This window comes from Aythya ferina, assembly GCF_964211825.1.
Source record: "Aythya ferina genome assembly, chromosome: Z".
Lineage (NCBI taxonomy): Eukaryota > Metazoa > Chordata > Aves > Anseriformes > Anatidae > Aythya > Aythya ferina.
The window spans coordinates 49,460,154-49,478,754 of record NC_140299.1 but is presented as its reverse complement, the minus strand read 5'-3'; the positions used below and the strand labels follow the sequence as shown (position 1 = coordinate 49,478,754).

The 18,601-nt window shown below is 36.5% G+C and overlaps 1 protein-coding gene across 1 annotated transcript in view; it reads left to right on the top strand.

Annotated features, from left to right (window-relative positions):
• Positions 1-18,601, top strand: part of ADAMTS19 (ADAM metallopeptidase with thrombospondin type 1 motif 19) — a 160,354-nt gene that overhangs the window by 46,455 nt on the left and 95,298 nt on the right. The window contains exon 7 of the mRNA XM_084503183.1: positions 9,495-9,538. Within this exon, the coding sequence (XP_084359309.1) occupies positions 9,495-9,538 (44 nt within the window). The remainder of the gene's footprint in view (positions 1-9,494; positions 9,539-18,601) is intronic.

Genomic DNA, 18,601 nt, shown 5'->3' with positions numbered 1-18,601 from the left:
GCTAACTAAAAGTTAAAACATCTTATTAAGGGCATTATCCTGATGAACACCAGCAGGCAAGGGGCATCAACCACTTTTCCAGAAAGCCAGTTCCAGTGATTTACTATCCTCACAGAAATGACATTTTCCCTAATGTCCCGTTGGAAACTCCTGTGGCAAAGCAGTTCTCACATGTCCTGCCATGGGTTCCCAGGGAGCAGAGGCCAGCACCTCCCTCTGCCCTTCCCCTCCTCAGGGAGTTGCTGAGCCATGAGGTTGCCTCTTGTCCTCCTCTTCTCCAAACTGGACAACCCAAGTGTCCTCAGCCTCTCCTCACAGGACCTGCCTCCAGCCTTTTGGCCAGCTTTGTTACTCTCCCCTTTCAAGTGTCTCAACATCCTTTCTACATTGTGGAGCCCAGAACTGCACCAATGCTACACAGAGCAATCGAATCATCTCTTCAGACTGGCTGGCTATGCTGTGGTTAATGCACCCCAAAATGCAGTTTGCTGCCAAATGGTTGGCTGGCAGGGCACACTGCTGGCTCATGCTGAGCCTGCTGTCAACAGCACCGCCAGGTCCCTTTCTGCTGAGCTGCTCTCCCTCCAGCCACTCCTGTTCCAGCCTGTGCCTGTGTCTGTGTCTGGCATTACTCACACTGCCCCAGGTGCAGAACCTGACAGAACCTTTGCCTTTGTGGAACTCCATGCTGTTGATGTTTGCCCAATGCTCCCATCTATCTAGATCCCTCCACAAGCCTCTTGTCCCTCCAGAGAGCCACATCAGTATTGTCAGCAAACTTGCTAGGGATGCCTTCAACTCCTGCATCCAGATCTCTGATAACAGTGTTGAACAGACCAGGCTCTAGAATTGAGCCCTGGGAGATACTGCTAGTGACTGGCCACCAGCCAGATGTAGTCCCATTCACTACTGCTCTTTGAGTGCTGCCATTCAGCCAGTTCACCCAGTGTAGCATGTCCCTTTACATCTCACATTTCTTCTCAAACAACAGGTCTAGTAGGGGCACCTTTTGTAGTTGCTTTTGTAAGTTAATGTGACCGAAAATTATATTCACCATGCTTTAGGAATTTCTCAGACTTGTTTCTTGCAGCATTATGATATCCCTGCGTGATATTGCAGTTTATGTCTTAGACGTTGAAATCTTCTTTCTCCTTCTCTCCTCACAGCTTTTGTTGCTGAACATGATGTCATATGGCATGGGATATCTCCTTGGTCAGTCTAGCTCATCTGCCCTGGCTATGTCTACTCTCCACCTCTTGCCCATGCCCAGCCTACTGGCATTTGGTGAGGCAGGGCTGGAGATAATCTTGAACAGCCTTGATGTTCTTCCAGCGCTGCTCAGCAATAGCCAAAACGTTGGTGAAACATCATCCAGACCTTTTCATATTTTTCATATTTTACGTACAAGTGCAAAGCACAACAGTACATAGGCTGCTGTGGGGAAAGCCAACTCCATTCCAGCCAGACCCAGTACAACATCATCCATTTATTCATATTTGTCTACAGTATCTGTAGTCTCTGCAGTCTGAATGATCTATAATTGAAAAAATGCTTGAGGCATTTTCACTGTAAGATTCATTCTATAGAAGTTGCAAATGGCATAAGCAGGACTTAGATTTACTAAGTATTGTTGCATTTTCAATTATTTGCAGACTACAGAAATCTTCCTAAACCTAGAACAAGATTTTTTTAAGCATTGTTGATAGTTACAACACACAGAGGAAGAACAGTTCCTTCGTATATATGTGTAATACTGAAAACTTACATGACAAGGTCATCCCAGAAGGTTGCAGGGTCTGGCAGTCAAAAACTGTTGAAATGTAAAGGGATAGAGATTTGTTATTAAGTTTCACTACAGTAAAATACAACTCTGTAAAACTGAGTTCTTGCAAGTGCACAGTGAGAAAGAAAATAATTTTATCTTCATAGTTCTTTTTTCCATCACTAATTTAATTACTGCAAGCTCTCCTGGTTTCTTTGCAAACTTTTACAGTGTCTACTATTTTCTTTTGACATCCACAACAAGGGAGTTCATGAGAACCACAAATATCCGTACTATTATTTATTTTTAATAGGATTGAGGGTGCAGGCAGAAACATGTAAACATGAAAAGAGTGCATCTTAGAATCAAAACTTTTTTTTTTTTTTTTAATAAAAGAAAACAAAAGAGCTCTCCTGTATTTATCACATTGATTTTAAAACTTAGAAATTGTTGTTTTCCATATTCTTAAAATCTACCTATTTTTCTAATTTTAAGTTATATATGTAACTTATATAAAATATAAATATATGTTATATGGGATATATATATTTATATCTATATTTTTTTTTATAACTTCAAGATTTTTGAGTCTGTAAAGTTGATGAAGCCTGTAATATTACATGGGAGAAAAATCTGCATAAATTTATCTGTTTCTGTCAACATGTTCTTTAGGGCTGTAGTATCCATGCAGTGTATGTTCCATTCAATAATGTCTTTCATCCTTACGTACCCTTGTGTTACGTACCCTTGCATGAAGCTAAACTCAATTTTAAAACTATGATTATTTAGTGTAAGTTCCTAGGATTAAATTCAGTCAGTTATTTTTACATTTGATTTTTGTAGTGAGCAAGAAAACTAGGCAGTCTTGAAACAAAGATATAAAATAAAGGAACATTAGCTGTGTTATGAAATAGACCATTGCCTTACTTACTTTTAGAATGAACAATTGCATCTTATTTCTCGTCTGTGTCACTTCAGCTTTCAAACAGGGATCTCTTTCTACCATTTGTAGCTAAAGAGCTGTTTGAAAGCTCCTCCCTATATAAATACTTGTAGGCTGTGATCAAGTCACAACTCATCTTTCTGTTAGATTAACTAAGAGAGTTTTTAAAGCTTGTTTCCCAGACATGTAATCATTCTCTTAGCTCTTTCCAGACCTTTTCATATTTTTCAAATTGTAAGCACCAAAATTTGACATGGCACTGTGAACAGGATACTGTTCACTCTCTTGAAGAAAACTCTTACTGCCTGTTTTCAAATGTTATCCTTCTCATGTTGTCCTTCTCCTTCTCATGTTGTCCTTTTGTTTTTACCCTACCTATTCAAGTTTTGGGATCCAGTTTTGGCTACATTACACAGAATCACAAAATGGTTGAGGCTGTAAGGGACCTCCAGAGATGATCTAGTCCAACCCCCCTGCTCAAGCAGTATCACCTAGAACGTGTTACACAGGATCACATCCAGGCAGATTTTGAATATCTCCAAAGAAGGAGACTTGACAAACTCTTTGGGCAGCCTGTTCCAGTGCTCTGTCACCCAAACTGTAAAGAAGTTCTTCCTCATATGGTGACGAAACTTCCCGTGGTTCAATTTGTATCTGTTAAAAAGTTACATGCATTAAAAAGTTATTCAAATGACTGAAATATTAAAATTGATTTGTCTTCATTCCTCTTTGTATTCTACCAGATCTCATTTAATTTTCAAACTTTACCAGCAGTGCTCTCTTATTTTGTTCCAAATAATTGTTTAACAGTAATGCTGGGCCTAGATGCCATTGGACTTCATTGTCCTTGGCCTCTTCACTTTTCTATATCTGTTTTGAGATGTTAGCTACACATTCAATTCATTTAAAACTTCACTTACCACACTTCTGACATTTTCTTAAATTTGGCTGAAACATAAGCTTTAGAAGGCCTATTTGTATTATCATATTTAATGTCAGTTCAACTTTACAGAGCATAAATGATCTGTTAACTATTTAAATATTTAAATTTAGTGTTTTCTGATTTTATAAAATATACTGTCCAGTGCATACCATTGCAGTTGAGGTTTTCCCTCAAAACTGAACAGTTCCTGAAAAAGCATGTACAATAAGTTGTCCATTTGCTAAAATTCCCAACTGAATAATATGTGTGTAAATTATCTTGTGGTTCATTAACTCCTAAATTGATTTTCATTTATTGTTTTATTTACCTTTTTACTTTTTTTTCTTTTAAGGAAGTGTGTTAATTGCTTATTATGTACCTAATTTATATGTGGAAATTATTTCAAAATTTTCCATTGCATGAAAAGACAAGAACATCTTTAGTGTTGTCATTATTCACTTAGTACTATTTAAACAAAAGCATTTTTAATGTGATGAGAATGTATTTTGCCATGTGTGCAATTAATTACAACAGTTCTTTATAAAACGTAATGTTTTAAGATAACTTGTCTCTTGGGCAATAATCCGCAAATGTCTTATATCTTAATTTTTTTTTATGTCCTACTAACTACATCAATGGTGGCAGCAGGAGATAGACTGCACTTCCAAACCTAGCAGAGCATTTTTCAACATTATGAACATTAGAGGAGTTAGGAAATTGAAAGTAGGGCGAAAGCCACAATGAAGATTTAGTAGACTGCTAAAATCTATTATCTATCTTCTGTTTCTTCCTTTGTCTAACCTAATATATTGAAGGAAACCAGTTTGGTAAACCAGTTTGGACAAGTAAGTCCAACTAGTATGCCTAAAATAAGTATTAACTTTATCTAAAATGACAGATTGGTGCAAACAGTTCATAAAAATTGTCTGGTTTCTTTATTTTTTCTCTGCTGCTTTCTGTCCTTCTTTCTTCATGTCTTCTGTTGTTTTTCCCATCCACACATCAGGATTTATTTTTAAAAAACAGCATAATTAGATACTTTATATTTGGAAAGTGGATAATTAGGCCTTCTCTGAAGACCTTACTAAATTCTGTAAGTAGTTAAGAATGCACTAACTAAATGTAATTTCTTGAAATAATGTGTTAGTAGATAACCATTCTTGCTTAGAATTTTTTCTAGTATTAGCCAATTTCATCAAACTTGAGTTTGATCACCAATCATAAATCTCAAGTAAACCCCTCTTTACTCTCACTTGAATAAAGACCTGTTTTCCCTTCCATGTGCACACAAAGTATCCATTCAGAATAATGGAAGTTGTATGCTAGATACTTACTAGGAGTGGATTTCAGTGTGCTTTAACCAATTTTTTGCTTTCACTGTTAGACTTAGGGACTTGTGCTCCAAAACCTTATGTATGAATTAATGATAATGCTATTATCTTAGCCCTAGTTTGCTAAGAGAAGGAAGGAAAAGAACAAACAAATAATCTCAATGGTTTATACACGTATAAAAGTATATACATATATATGTATGTATATATATATACACATGTGTAGGCTAAATGTATACATACTGGAAGGTAGTTGATGGAATGTGATGGAATATATAAATTACCTTTTAGGAATTAGAGAACAATTTCTGTAAGAGTCATTTGTAGGTATAGCTAGAGCCCTAAATCTTTGCTAAGGAGCCTAGTCTTAAGTGAGTGTAATACATTCGTGTACTTGGAAATAAAAGGAGGTATTGCATTCTTTCAGTGTAAAAAAGGAACTAAGAAGCATTTATTGTACTTCCCTCTTGCCAAATCATAGCAGAACTGTTTCCCCTAAGTCCCATAATGAGACTCTGGATGCATAGCTTAACCGTAGTCAGCCAAGATGGAAAAACAAAAAAAAAACAGCTCAGTAAGTTACTGAGAACAAAGCTATTACATAAGCAAAAACCTCTTGAACATTGGCAATAATCTTCTGTTAAATTTGAAGGTATGCTCTTTTTTTTTTTTTTTTTTTTTTTTTAATCTTCTTACTACATCAGTTAATATTTATGGTAGTTGTATGGCTATGTGTAGAAGACCATGTATGTCCTAGATTGTCTTTATACATGTTCTCTTGCTTAACAGCAAGTACCATATTTCTAATCATTCTGTCATGTTGCTTAACAATACAATAAGTCCCTTGTGTCACATAGCACAGAACAAAGAATTGTGTTACAACCCAGTGCATTAATGCAATTTGTTGCAGGTTTGAAAAACTAAAGAACTTCCTTCTGTATCTGATTATAGTTTCTTGTTCACCACTTTTGGCTGTATTTCCAAAGCTCATCTAAATGGATTCCCAGAGTTACTTTATCACTTTAGTCAGAAGATTTGTTTCTAGCAGTGTTGTTTTGCTTTACTATTCAGTAATTATCTGGCAATAGTGACTGGAGAATCAAAACCTATAACCCTATGTCTGTGGCTGTGTGGCCTTTAACAAGTGTCAGAAATCTGCCAGCCTCTTGAGATTGCTTTTCAGCCTAAATCACTATGTGGGAATAGTCTGTGGGAAACAAACAAACAAAAAGCTCTTTGAATAGTTGCATTTGTAAAAATGATAAGAATCACTAGTCTACTCTCTCATCTCAAGAACCAAACAATTCCTAGCAAACAATGCTAACAAACATTTAGTTACTAGAAAATAAATACACATTTCTGAATGTGTCAGACATTTCTGAAAGAGAACTATCTTTCATTGTTAAATCTTGTTCTATAAAAAGTAGAATTTGGGGTTGAGTCTAATCCATATTAATGTGATTATTTAACTGACTTCCAACTTACTTTTTTCTTTTAGAGCCTTTAACAGCTGTATTTATTAAAAGATGTAATATATCTACTTAACAATGTGTTACCTGACTATACTATAGTCAGTATATATGCATGAAATGCGTACTTGGAGCTTTCTAGGTATAAAAAAGCAAATATGATTATTCATGCAAAACTATTTAATAATTTAAGCATTATTGGAAACAGAAAATTTCTATATTGGTTACTTCTTTCCAGTGTATCAGTTAGCTTCCACTGATAAATACAGCCACTAATAATAAATACATAGATATGTGTCCGTACGTGCATATGTGTGTTTATATATATATTTATGTCTGTCTATATGTACATCTGTACCTTTGTAGCTTCATAGATGTACCTTCAATATGAAATGAGGTATCTCTGGCCCATATTGCCTATGTAAAAATTGAGACCATTACTCTGTGGTACAGCATAAGGACAGAATGTTCTTTATTTGAGTACATGTCAATAAAATTCAGGTAAGTAGGCAATATTTTTCTTAGATGACATATGTGTTGTGCTTTTTTTTTTTTCCTAATGCATACCCCATTCTAATGCATAATGCATGAGGTATGCATTCTAATGCATACCTCAAATTCTATTAAAAAGAAATTCTGCCTTTGCTTTTTTGATAATTTTGTTATCTGTCTCTGAGAATGTGTAAAATAGGTGTGAAAATGATTTCCAGGCAGACGTTGTTTAAAACAGGGGTAAGGTATTGTGGTGGTTTTATCTTGCTAGGCAGCTGAACTTCACCACAACCGTTCTCTCCCTGCCACTCCTCAAAAAAGGAGGTGATGAAGGAAAGGAAAGCCTTACCTCATGGATTCAGATAAGGATAATTTAATCAAAAAAAAATAACTATTAAGGTAGAATTATTATTAATTTAAAAATTATCTAAATGGAAAAGTGAAAGGGGGTAAAGGGAGAAAAAAAGAAAAAAAATAAAATAAAACCAAGCAAATGCCATATGGAAGTGCAGAGGAAAGAAATTACTCTCTACCTCCCACCAACAAGCGATGCTTGACTACATCCTCGAAGCAGGGCCTCAACACACTGTGGTGGTTTTACTCAGGTGGACAGATGAGTTCACCACAGTCACTCTCTCACTCAGCCTCCTCAAAGAGGAAGAGTGAGAAAATACAATGCAAAGAGTTTGAGGGTTGAGATAAGAATGAGGAGATCGCACAGTAACTATTGTGATGGGCAAGACAGACTCAGAGTAGGAAGATAGTAAGATTTATTGCCTATTATTAACAAGCTAGAGAAGTGAAAAACAAAGGAAAGAAACCAAAAAACGCCTTCCCCCCATCCACCCTCTTCCACGTCTTCCCCTTGAGTGGCACAGGGGAATGGAGGAATGGGGGTTAGGGTCAGTCTATAGCACTTTGTGTCCTCTGCTCCTTCATGGTCACTCTCATCCCCTGTGCTGTGGGGTCCCTCCCACGGGACGCAGTCCTTGCCAAACTGATCTTGCAGATATGGGTTAATACCACAGGGTCCATCCATCAGGAACAAACTGCTCCAATCTGGGTCTCCCATGGGCAGCAGCTCCTGCCAGGTCACCTGCTCCTGCGTGGTCTCCTCTCCATGGGCTACAGCCCCGGCCCGGAATCTGCACTGGCGGGAGTCCTCCACAGGCTGCAGCCTCCATCAGTGCAGGTCCACCTGCTCCACAGTGGTCTCCTCCACAGGCTGCGGCGTGGAACCCTGCTCTACCGTGGTTCTCCATGGTCTGCAGGGGGACAGCCTGCTTCACCATGGTCCTTATCACAGGCTGCAGGGGACTTCTGCTCCAGCGCCTGGCGCACTTCTCCCCCTTTTTCTTCATTGACCTTGGTGGCTGCAGGGCTGTTTCTCACTCCTCTCTCACACAGCTGCTGGGTGGCAGCAGGTTTTTTTGTTTTCCGTTTCTTAAAAATGCTGCCACAGAGGCACAAACAACATTGCTTATTGGCTCAGCTCTGGTCAGCAGTGGGGCCATTATCTAATATGGGGCAGCTTCTAGATTCTTCTCAAAGAAGCCACCCCTAGGGCCCCATGCAACCAAAACCTTGCCATGTAAACCCACTACACATGCGTAGCCATTGTTTGGAAGGACAGGCGTTTTAAGAACAAGAGCTTCCCTTTCCTTCCTTCTTCCACTGTTTATTGCTTAGGCTGACGTCATATGGTATGGAATATCCCTTTGGTTGGTTTAGGTCAGCTGCCCTGGTGATATTCCTTCCTCACCTATTGCCTCACCTATTGCCTGCTGGCTCTGGAGGGGTTAGAGGGAGTCCTGATGTTGTGCTAGTATTGCTCAGCAATAGACAGAACACTGTTGTGTTACCAGTGCTGTTGTAGCTACAAGAGTAGAGCACAGCACTGTATGGGCTGCTGCAGGGAAATTTAAATCCATCCCAGTCAGACCCAGTACAAGTATTTACTTCACTTAATGCAATTAAGTGCTCTCATTTTTAGAACTGTGGCTAGACTGAGAGTTGTGTTGGTGATATTCATTTCCCAATGAGTTAACTTGAAATCGAGCACTGTTAGAATGGATGCCCCACCAGAAATACTTGTCCAACATGCACTTACACCATGTTTTCTTTTAGTCATGTTAACCATTGACTTTGGAGCACAATTTTACTCTATTTTTTGATCTAAATCCTGGATTACAGTGCTTCTTTTGGATCTGGCATTAAGTATAACAGGTATTTTTATTTCAAATGAAAGATAACTTCTGCAAATTTCTGAAGACTAACTTTAGACTTGTTACATTTCAAAAAGTTGAAATGGTTAAGAAAAGGCAAAATTATGTAAAATGCAATATAAATGTATGATACATTATTTTGTCACCTGACTACTCTTAAATCTCTTCTGAGAATATTTGAAGTTTTGGGTATTCGTGGCCTTTGCTTCCCCATACTCTTTGTTGAGATAATGATGTTATGTATTTATTCTTTGAGCCACATAAGGTATTTGTAAATAGGTCACACAATCATTGTGAGTCTGACAGTTTGGCTTGCTTAACATTTTTCTTTTTTCCACCCCCAATTCTAGGAAGGATTTCTGCGTGCATAAAGACGAACCATGTGACACTGTTGGTAAGTAAATAAACGTAAGAGGCTGTGTGTATAGACCACTTCGTAAAGTGAGTGTTACATAAATAGATATGTAAAGCTGCAATATGACAGCAGCATCTGCAATGGGTAGCTGTAACTAGCTAAAATACAGATGTCTAAAGTACCAATAATACTTTGTTAGATATATACAGGTATCTAGATAGTTGGATATACAGTACTTTGTTGTACATCCATTTAACTAAATAGAGCGTTAAAAAGTATTATATTTCTATCTCATTTCTTTAATATACTCTTTATTTATTTAAAAAAAAATCATTGACAGTTTAATAACAAATTGTTTTAGTATTCTTAATTAAGAATAGCAAGTTAAAGCATGTATATGATTATTTCTTTACTACTGTGGATTTATGTTTGATAAGAATATGTCATTTTTTTTTTTTACTGTAAGAATATAATGTAATAGAGTAATACAGTGTTTATGAAGCATATAACTGTTCAGAAACTTACAGGATATTTACTGTTGTGCAAGTCATCTTCTGGTACCTACAATTAAAGTAAGTGCTGGCTATGTTGAGGTTTTCTGTCAAAATTCATTCCCCCTCACACTGTTTTGGGGTTCTTCAGTAAGAAGAAGAACCTCTTCCTGATGTCTAGCATATACCTCCCCTGCCTCGGCTTGACACCATTCCCGAGGGTCCTGTCACTGGTGTCTAAAGAGAATAGATTGGTGCCTTCCCCTCCACTCTCCCTCATGAGGAAGCTGTAGACCGTGATAAGATCTCTACTTAGCCTCCACTTTTCCAGGCTGAACAGGCCAAGTGATCTCACACGTCTTCCCTTCTAGGCCCTTCACCACCTTTGTAGCCCTTCTCTGGACACTCTCCAAATGTTTTACACCCTTTTTGTGCTGTGGTGCCCAGAACTGCACACAGTACTTGAGGTGAGGTTGCACCAACACAGAGTAGAGCGGGACAATCACTTCCCTTGACTGACTAGTGATGCCGTGCTTGATGCACCCCAGGATATGGTTGGTCCTCCTGGCTGTCCGGGCACACTGCTGGCACATATTCAGCCAGCTGTCAACCACAACCCCCAGATCCCTCTCTGCAGGGCTGCTCTCCAGCATCTTGTCACCCAGTCTGTACATATGGCCAGGGTTGCCCCGTCCCATGTAAAACTGTTAAGAGTACATGTAGACTGTGGTTTCAGTTTGACATATTTTTCTTTTGCTTTCACTAACTTCTAAAAAACTCAGACATTGAGTTTTAGTCCTAGATTAGATCACCAGTAGAAGTTAATTGAAAGGTAAGCAAGAGCTCTTTGATCTATAGATCTTCATATAACATCTTTTTAGGCAAAAGGAGATATCAAATTCCAGGGATGTTTAACATGCTGTAAATTACGGAATTTATCAAAGGGCGTAGACAAAAAATGCTAATGTCGTATCAACCATACAATTCCTAGTTTTCCAGAGCTTGCCAGTGAAAGAAAGAAAGAAAGAGAGAAAGAAAATAAACAAAAACATATACCAAAATACAAACTCCTGTCTACCATAAAAAGAATAGTAAGGCAATTCTGTTGGAATGGTAGCATAACTGTGAACATACATGAGACACTCACGGTATTCCTTGTAGCACATAACTCAATCCAGAAGTGAAATTCAGGAGAAAGGAACATTACAGGACAGATGTCATTATTGGAAAGGGTTGTTGTAGTTATTCCCAGTGATGGGTACTAAACAAAAAAATACTGGATTTATTGTTTATTCAGTAAATGCCAACACACATTTTTCAGTGTGGATATGAGTATCCACTTAAGCCAGACAGAGTGAGTGCCAATATTCTGTTATATAGACCAGTTTATAATGCATTTAGGTGGCAAATACATTTGTCTGTGCTTTCTGTCTCACTGTACTTGAAGTTCAGAGCTTCAGAACTCTTCAGTTAATACTTTTTCATTGTTTCTTAGAATGACAGTGAGTTAATGTTTTATAGTTAACATTAACCAAGAACTCACTTGAGAAGAAAAAAAAATATCAAAAATATGTCAAAAACTTGAAACATATAATATTATTCTTTAGTTCAGAATTTTATTCAATTTCCCCAAATATATTGAAGTTTCAAAAGTAGAGTATTTTTTATTTTACAATTTTTCAGAGTTTTATTAAGTATTGTGCTATTGCTAGAAGTGTTAGGAAAACTGTACTGTGGCCAGGGGAGTTTGGGGGCTAGCTTACACTGTAAATCCAGAACTACTCCAATTTCCTCCTTCCTTGACTAACGTCCTATTTCTATAAAAAAAAAAAAAAAAAAAAAAAAAAGCTAGATTCTCATGTCGTACATTATCAGTCAACACAGGACCACTGATTTCAGACAAGCTATTCTAAGTTCATCATTGTCAATTGTCATAGCTTCTGTGAAATTCCTTCTGGGTGGAGAATCACAAGGCAATTGCTTTGGCATCAAAATGGACTAGACCAAAATGTTTTTGAGCTTCCCATGGTTCTTTGGCTGCAGCACTTTTTTTTTGTTGTTGTTGTTGTTGTTGTTGTTCTGTTCGCATATGCACTCCCTATTTCCAATGCTTCCACAGAAAGGAGATCCTGTTATTCCACCACTGATTCTCACAGCTCTCCATAACTTAAAGAGAGGTTTCAGATCCTACTTTACTGTTCAGTCTTTAGGAACTAGGACTAAAATGAACATTAATTTTATTAATTTATTAATTTATTAATTTATTTGGGTGGGGGGGGGAAGACAGGGGGTAGTGCAAGGGGATGATGGGACGCATATGAAGATATTTTTATACAAATTAAATTTAAATTAGCTAAAGGGAAAAATAGTTTAGACCTGAAACTGGCGAAGATTCTCTGTCTCCAAAAGACAGCTTGTTTAGGGGATCATTGTCCTCCAAATAGGCTGTTAATCAGAGGTAGCTATCTTTTAAATTTGATTTGGAGTCTTCTAATTTCCTTACTCTTTCAAATTTTTAAATTTCTTTTACTGTAGACAGGTAAAATTCTGAGTTTAGATGTCTCAATTATTTTTATGTTTTTCAGAAATTCATTAAGTTGTCAGCTTTCAATAAATTAAGAATCGTCAAGAATCAGCACAAAGTGTAAACTGGGGGCTAGTACATGCTGTATTGTTCTTGTGTATGCATCTTCTGGTATTATCACATTTAACTAATTGAAATGAGCAATGATTCAGAAGGCAGTTTGTTAGCGGATCACTGCAAACATCTCAGTACCAGCAGATGGAAATCAACATATAATTTCTCACTCCCTTCAAGGATTAGGCCAACAAATAAATACAGGAGGACTATTTGTTGAAGCAAGTGCACGCACATTTGATTTTCTCTTCTTTTAGCTACCTTTCTACTCCAGCAGTTAAGATTTTGAGTCTCTTAGACATCGTTTGTATTATATTTGTTGTTTGCTGTTAGCTAATGTCCTGTGTAGAAACAGTGAGCTAGATATAACAGTGAAATGTTGCAGGCAAGGACAGATTGTAAAATGATGCTTGTCTTCTTTTGTCATCAACTTGGAGTTCTGTTAAGTGCAAAATGATTAAAATGGTTAACTGCAAAAATGAGTGTTTCTAAACAAGTCTGTCTTCTTCCTGGGCTTGCACAGGAGGCTGCTCACTGCCTTGGTTTAGCATCCTGCTGCCTCCTTTTCCAGTCCTTCCTTGTGCCAGCAGAATGAATCAGCACGTTAGCACAATCGCACAATTTTGTTCCATCAAAATTGTGTTAGTGTACGTAACTAGCTGAAAAGTTTTGTTTGGAGCTTCCATGCAGCTCTGCATTTGCATCGAAGCTGTAGATTTAGATTGGTGGATAGGGTCTAGTGAGGTGCATAAGAGCTTGCTCATGCCTTGGAAGTGTTCAGGGGTGGGTAACACTGTTCTCTCAACAGTGTCATCATGAAGTGGTTTTCAAAAGTCCAGGAATGAGTGTAATTGCTATAGCTGGCAATACTTACAGGTTAAATGACCTGTACAAAGTAATGAGTTACCTGTTGAGAGAATCAGAACCCAGCATAGCCTTCATGTTCATTGCATTGTCTGTATTTCTAGTGTCTATGATGCAGCTTTTAAGAAAGTACCAAACATTGATATACAACCATATCACTCCAAGTTGTAATGCTCAAAGTAAACTTATCCTCAAAGAATGTGGAGAACTTGAAAATACATTGTAGACAAAAATTCTTCAATTCTATTATTTGCTTTACTATTTACTATATTCTTCTATTCTATCATTTATTATTTATCCTCCTATTTACTATTTACTATAAATTCTATTCCACTACTTGCTCTACTATTTACTCTTACTAAAGCCATTGCTTTAGTAGTATTATCCTATAGTGAATATTAATTGATGGTTTGGCCCTTTTTTTTTCCTAAGTCTTTGTTGAAGATATACCCTTCCAGCTATCAGACACTAAGCACCTGAATCCTAATATTTTTCCCAGGCAGTATGCTATCTGATTTTTCAGGTAATGTCTTCTTTTATCCCTTGTCAAAAGTCCACAGGTGTACTGCACATGTACTGTGTAAAATGTTGTGACCATAGTTAATGTTTTGAAAGATTTGTGATAACTAGTAAAATTTTCTAGTAACACTGATTGCAACAAAATGGAAAACAACAACAACAACAAAAAAGGTATTTCCAGATTTAGTTAGCCTAAGCCTGTAGTAAACCACTACACACAGTTAAAAAAAAAAAAGTCTCAGTGAAGGGAAGGTCAGCAATTTTCTCAGCATGTATAAGTTGAGTTCCATTTTACTTAATATGTCAGAAATACGAATCATTTTAGAGACAGCTTTTGCTTTAAGTAGAGTGACATCAGTTGATTGTTCCAATATTCTTAATGCAACAGGGTAAGGCTTTTTTTTTTTTTTTTTTTTTTAAATACATCTCCAGTTGACACACCTGTATAGTTTTGAACAAGCTTCCTTTAAAATTGATACCATTTGCTTATAATCTTCGTCCTTTTTGAAATTCCCAAGTAATAGGATGTCTCAGGAATAGTAAATGGAACTTTTCTGATGCTTTACGAAAGATAGGGTTTACAGCATTTCTTTGATCTCAGAGGAGAGTAAGTGCAATGTTCTGATAGGCTGTGGTTTTCAGAGGAGAAGGTAGTTAAGTACTGTTTAGAGACTTTTTAATTTTTTTTTGTATTTTATGATATCATAAAAGAGCAGGGTTTGTGAAAAAAAAAAGAAAAAAGAAAAGAAAAGAAAAGAAAAGAAAAGAAAAGAAAAGAAAAGAAAAGAAAAGAAAAGAAAAGAAAAGAAAAGAAAAGAAAAGAAAAGAAAAGAAAAGAGAAAAAAGCTTTATTTTAAAAAACTGATTGCATACCAGTTGATCCTCTATTTTCAGATATCATTTTTCAGTTAAAACATCAGCTATAAGAATATTGTTTCCCCAAAATGTATTTCAATCTTAAAATTTTACTAGAAAGGAATTTATAATAAAATGCTGGTATTGCAATCTCTAAACAGAACTCCCTTAAAACTTTTTTCAGATTGTTTGAGGGGAATAGTACAACTATACTGTATTATAAATTTCTAACTTTGGTAACATCTAGTGTTGCAGAGATAAAAACAATAGCAGAAAATTTAGGCGCCATCGGGTCTCCATTCTGTCATAAAGGTTCTAAATAAGAAGGATACAAATAATGACTGGTAAGGAATCAGACAAACATGTACACAATAAAGACTACAAAACAAAATGAAGTGAAAGAATATGTCTTCCATCCAACTTAGCAAAATGCCAAAGATAGATTTATTTACTTTCTTTTTGTAATGTGAAAGCTGTAGATCTTTAATACAAAGTATTTGGGCTTTTTCTCCAGTATTTGTCCCCACAGACCAACACTTAGTCCAGCCCTACACATACAGATACAACAGAAATAGGGAATTAGGGGGGCTATCATTGTCCGATGGAGGCTAATGCTGAATAAATTGAAGTTGGCTGCTGAGGACCCATTACCACCAAAAAAGCAGCCAGAGAAGCATCACAGAATATGGGCAGCAGCACTGTGAAAGTAAATTTTAAGAGTGTTTCCCTGTGCTTCCTCACTCTTATCCATCTGTTGTCTCTTGTTTTAGCCAAAAAAATCAGTTTGTGTAACCAAACTCGGTTTGTGTAACCATAGCTACCTTTAATCTAATTAGCTGGGGAAGTGGTAGCAGTTTGCTGAGAAGCAAGAGTTCTCTCATGCTGAGCCATACATATTCCACTGTGGATGGATTACTGTGGGTACTCAATGTTGCTCATTTAAAGCTAATTCAAGTCTCTGCATTCTGCAGAACAGGAACCCTTACCACTTGACCTGTTTAGGCAGAGACAATCTTTTTGTCTCTGACACCTTGTATAGTTGGGTCTATGACCTGTGTTTGGGATTAGTAGACTCTGTAGTCTTCTGGAGGAAGAGAAAAGGAAAGGACGGAAGAGATGCTACCACCTTGTTTTCAGTGACTGTATTTGGTTTACCTGGGATAAAGAAACAACAGAATGTCTATTCCCCCTCTTCTATATTCTCCCCATGGTCAGAACTGGATCCTGTAGCCTGTGTCTGGTTTTCTAGAAGATGCTAATAATAGTTTGTTTTCACTAGAAAGGTGGCTTTTTTTTTTCTTTTCCTTTTTCTTAGACTTAATCATGTAATCATCATCAAAAAACAAGCAAACAAAAATAAATCATCATAATCAAGAAAGGTACTATTTAAGGCAACTGCAGATCTACACAAGTCAGTTCAGTTGCTTAAACCTGCAGGTGGCAAGGGAAATCTCTGGTTCATCAATGCCAAACAATAATCTGTAAGCCTTGAGGCCTATTGTTTACAGTATACTTAACTTTGATGTGCATTTTTGGGTTTCTCCGCAAGACTGATAAAGGTAACAGAGTAGCCAGGAGCAGAATAGAATCTCCAAAGGACAAAGTGTACATCCTATGTATAGGTCCTGCCCCAAAAATAGTAGTGAGATGGCGGGAGGATCCTGTCTATCTTGCACAGAGAATGGAGAAATGAAATCAGCTGGAGGTTCAAAAGATAAGCTTGGAAGATGTGTGTATTCTTATGTTACTGCAAAAAGAGGAGTTCTTTAAAGTTTTTGTCCTGTGTGTTGACTGGTTTACTCTAAAATACAATAGCTGTCCTGAGTAGACAATCCTCTTATCATATCCTATATAAATGAAACATAATTTTTGTCAGTAGGATTGTTGGCATTCAGAGAATGCACCATCTAATCTACAAGAAACTTCCAATGGCAATTTCATCTATGTAAGGCCATTGATACAACCTTTACAATACATACTATTTTACATTCTTACAACATTCTTCTTTACAGCAAGATCATGAGTTCACTGACCTGCATATAAAGCAACATTTCATATAGTGAGAGCAGGAAAAACAAGTACTTTTGCGGAGCAGCTAGTTATAGAAATGACCTCACTTAATCTCACCGTATGATCTTTTGTTTCTATCACTCAGATATGTGCCCAGTAGCTGACTGAGTAACTACACTGTTTAGATGCGGCTTTTGAACGATGCTTTTTCCTATGACACTTCTACAATATTGTATTTAGTATAATTTGAACTATGTAGAAATACAGAACTGCAAAAGTTTCCTAAAATGAGATTCCTATATGGTAATACAGTATGTTTGGTTTACAAATGTCTTTAATATGCAAGAGTTTTTTTTAAAGGATCAGAGAAACTTTGAATTCTGCTGTCTTCAGAATAAAACTCTGTTTTGGTGAGAGACATGTATCTTAAAATACAACAAAGCAGAAGCAAATTAGATGGTAATTCCAAATAAATGTGGTGGGGGGAAACAAGTACAGTTCCTCCTACCCTTTCTGCAGATTTGTCTGCCTTGTGTGTCAAAAAACATCAAATGAATTATTGCATTCTCTGCACAGTTTTTTGGAAGATCAGAAGAAACTAGGACAATACATTTGCTATGTCATCAAATCCATACTTTCACTATTGCAAACAACAATTTTATTCCTCTAATAATATAATTATAATAAAAGTCTTAACATTAATTACATTTCTTGCTTCCATCAAAGTTCAAAGATGCAATTCTTCCTTATGATGCATTTTGTTTTACCGAGTTGGCATCACTGAGTGAGTGAGGTGAGACCTAGGTTTTCACACCAAGACAGCTGAATCTGTTTTCAAACTGTGTTGTAACTCAGACACAAAATAACGCAGTTACAACACATTAGACTGTTTTATTTTCCAGTGTTTTATTCTAAGTGTTTAAAGCTTAATTAATCTGAACAGTAGTAGAGTAACACAGAATAAATCTCTCTGAATGGACTCTTGATGGCAATTTCATAATCACAAAGCTTACTTTTAATTACTAACCACTGAGAATTCTTAAAAAACAAGTCTTTTCTTCCTTAAACAATTGATCAAGGACTAACCGCTTCAGGCAATTCCTTCTTCCTTATTGTATTTTATTTTAATTTGAAGTAGTTAGCCAATGCATTTAGAGAGTTGAAAGTGAAGAAAAAAAACTCTTTTCTGTTTTGTTTCATAGAATGATAGAATGATTTGGGCTGGAAGGAACCTTAAAGACCATGTAGTTCCACCCCCTCTGTCATGGGGGGATTGGATGATCAGCTTTTTGTTTTTCAGATTATGCTACAGAAAAATCACTTACGGCTTTCTTACTAATTATATCATAGTGATCTGTGACTAGAAAATAGTAGGGTTTTGAATGTTTTGATAGACTAGAAGTTTTATTTTTATATTCATCTCCAGCTTTGAAAATCTTCAGTTAAATCTGTTTGTAAATTTTAGATAGGAATAATAATTTTTGAAAATGAAACACTCTTAACATGTTACTCATTTGATATTCAGGATAATTTTTTGTATTTGTTGATAGTGTTGGTATTTGTAGTTGTCTTTAATAGTTAAAAATTAGTGCAGGATAGTTGAGATAGTATTAAAGATGTAATCATAGCTCAGTTACTAAATAAATCAACATTTTCAGATCATGTAGATAGTGTAAAATAACTCCGAGGTTAGTGATTTTTTTAACATTTTAATATTAATTATTA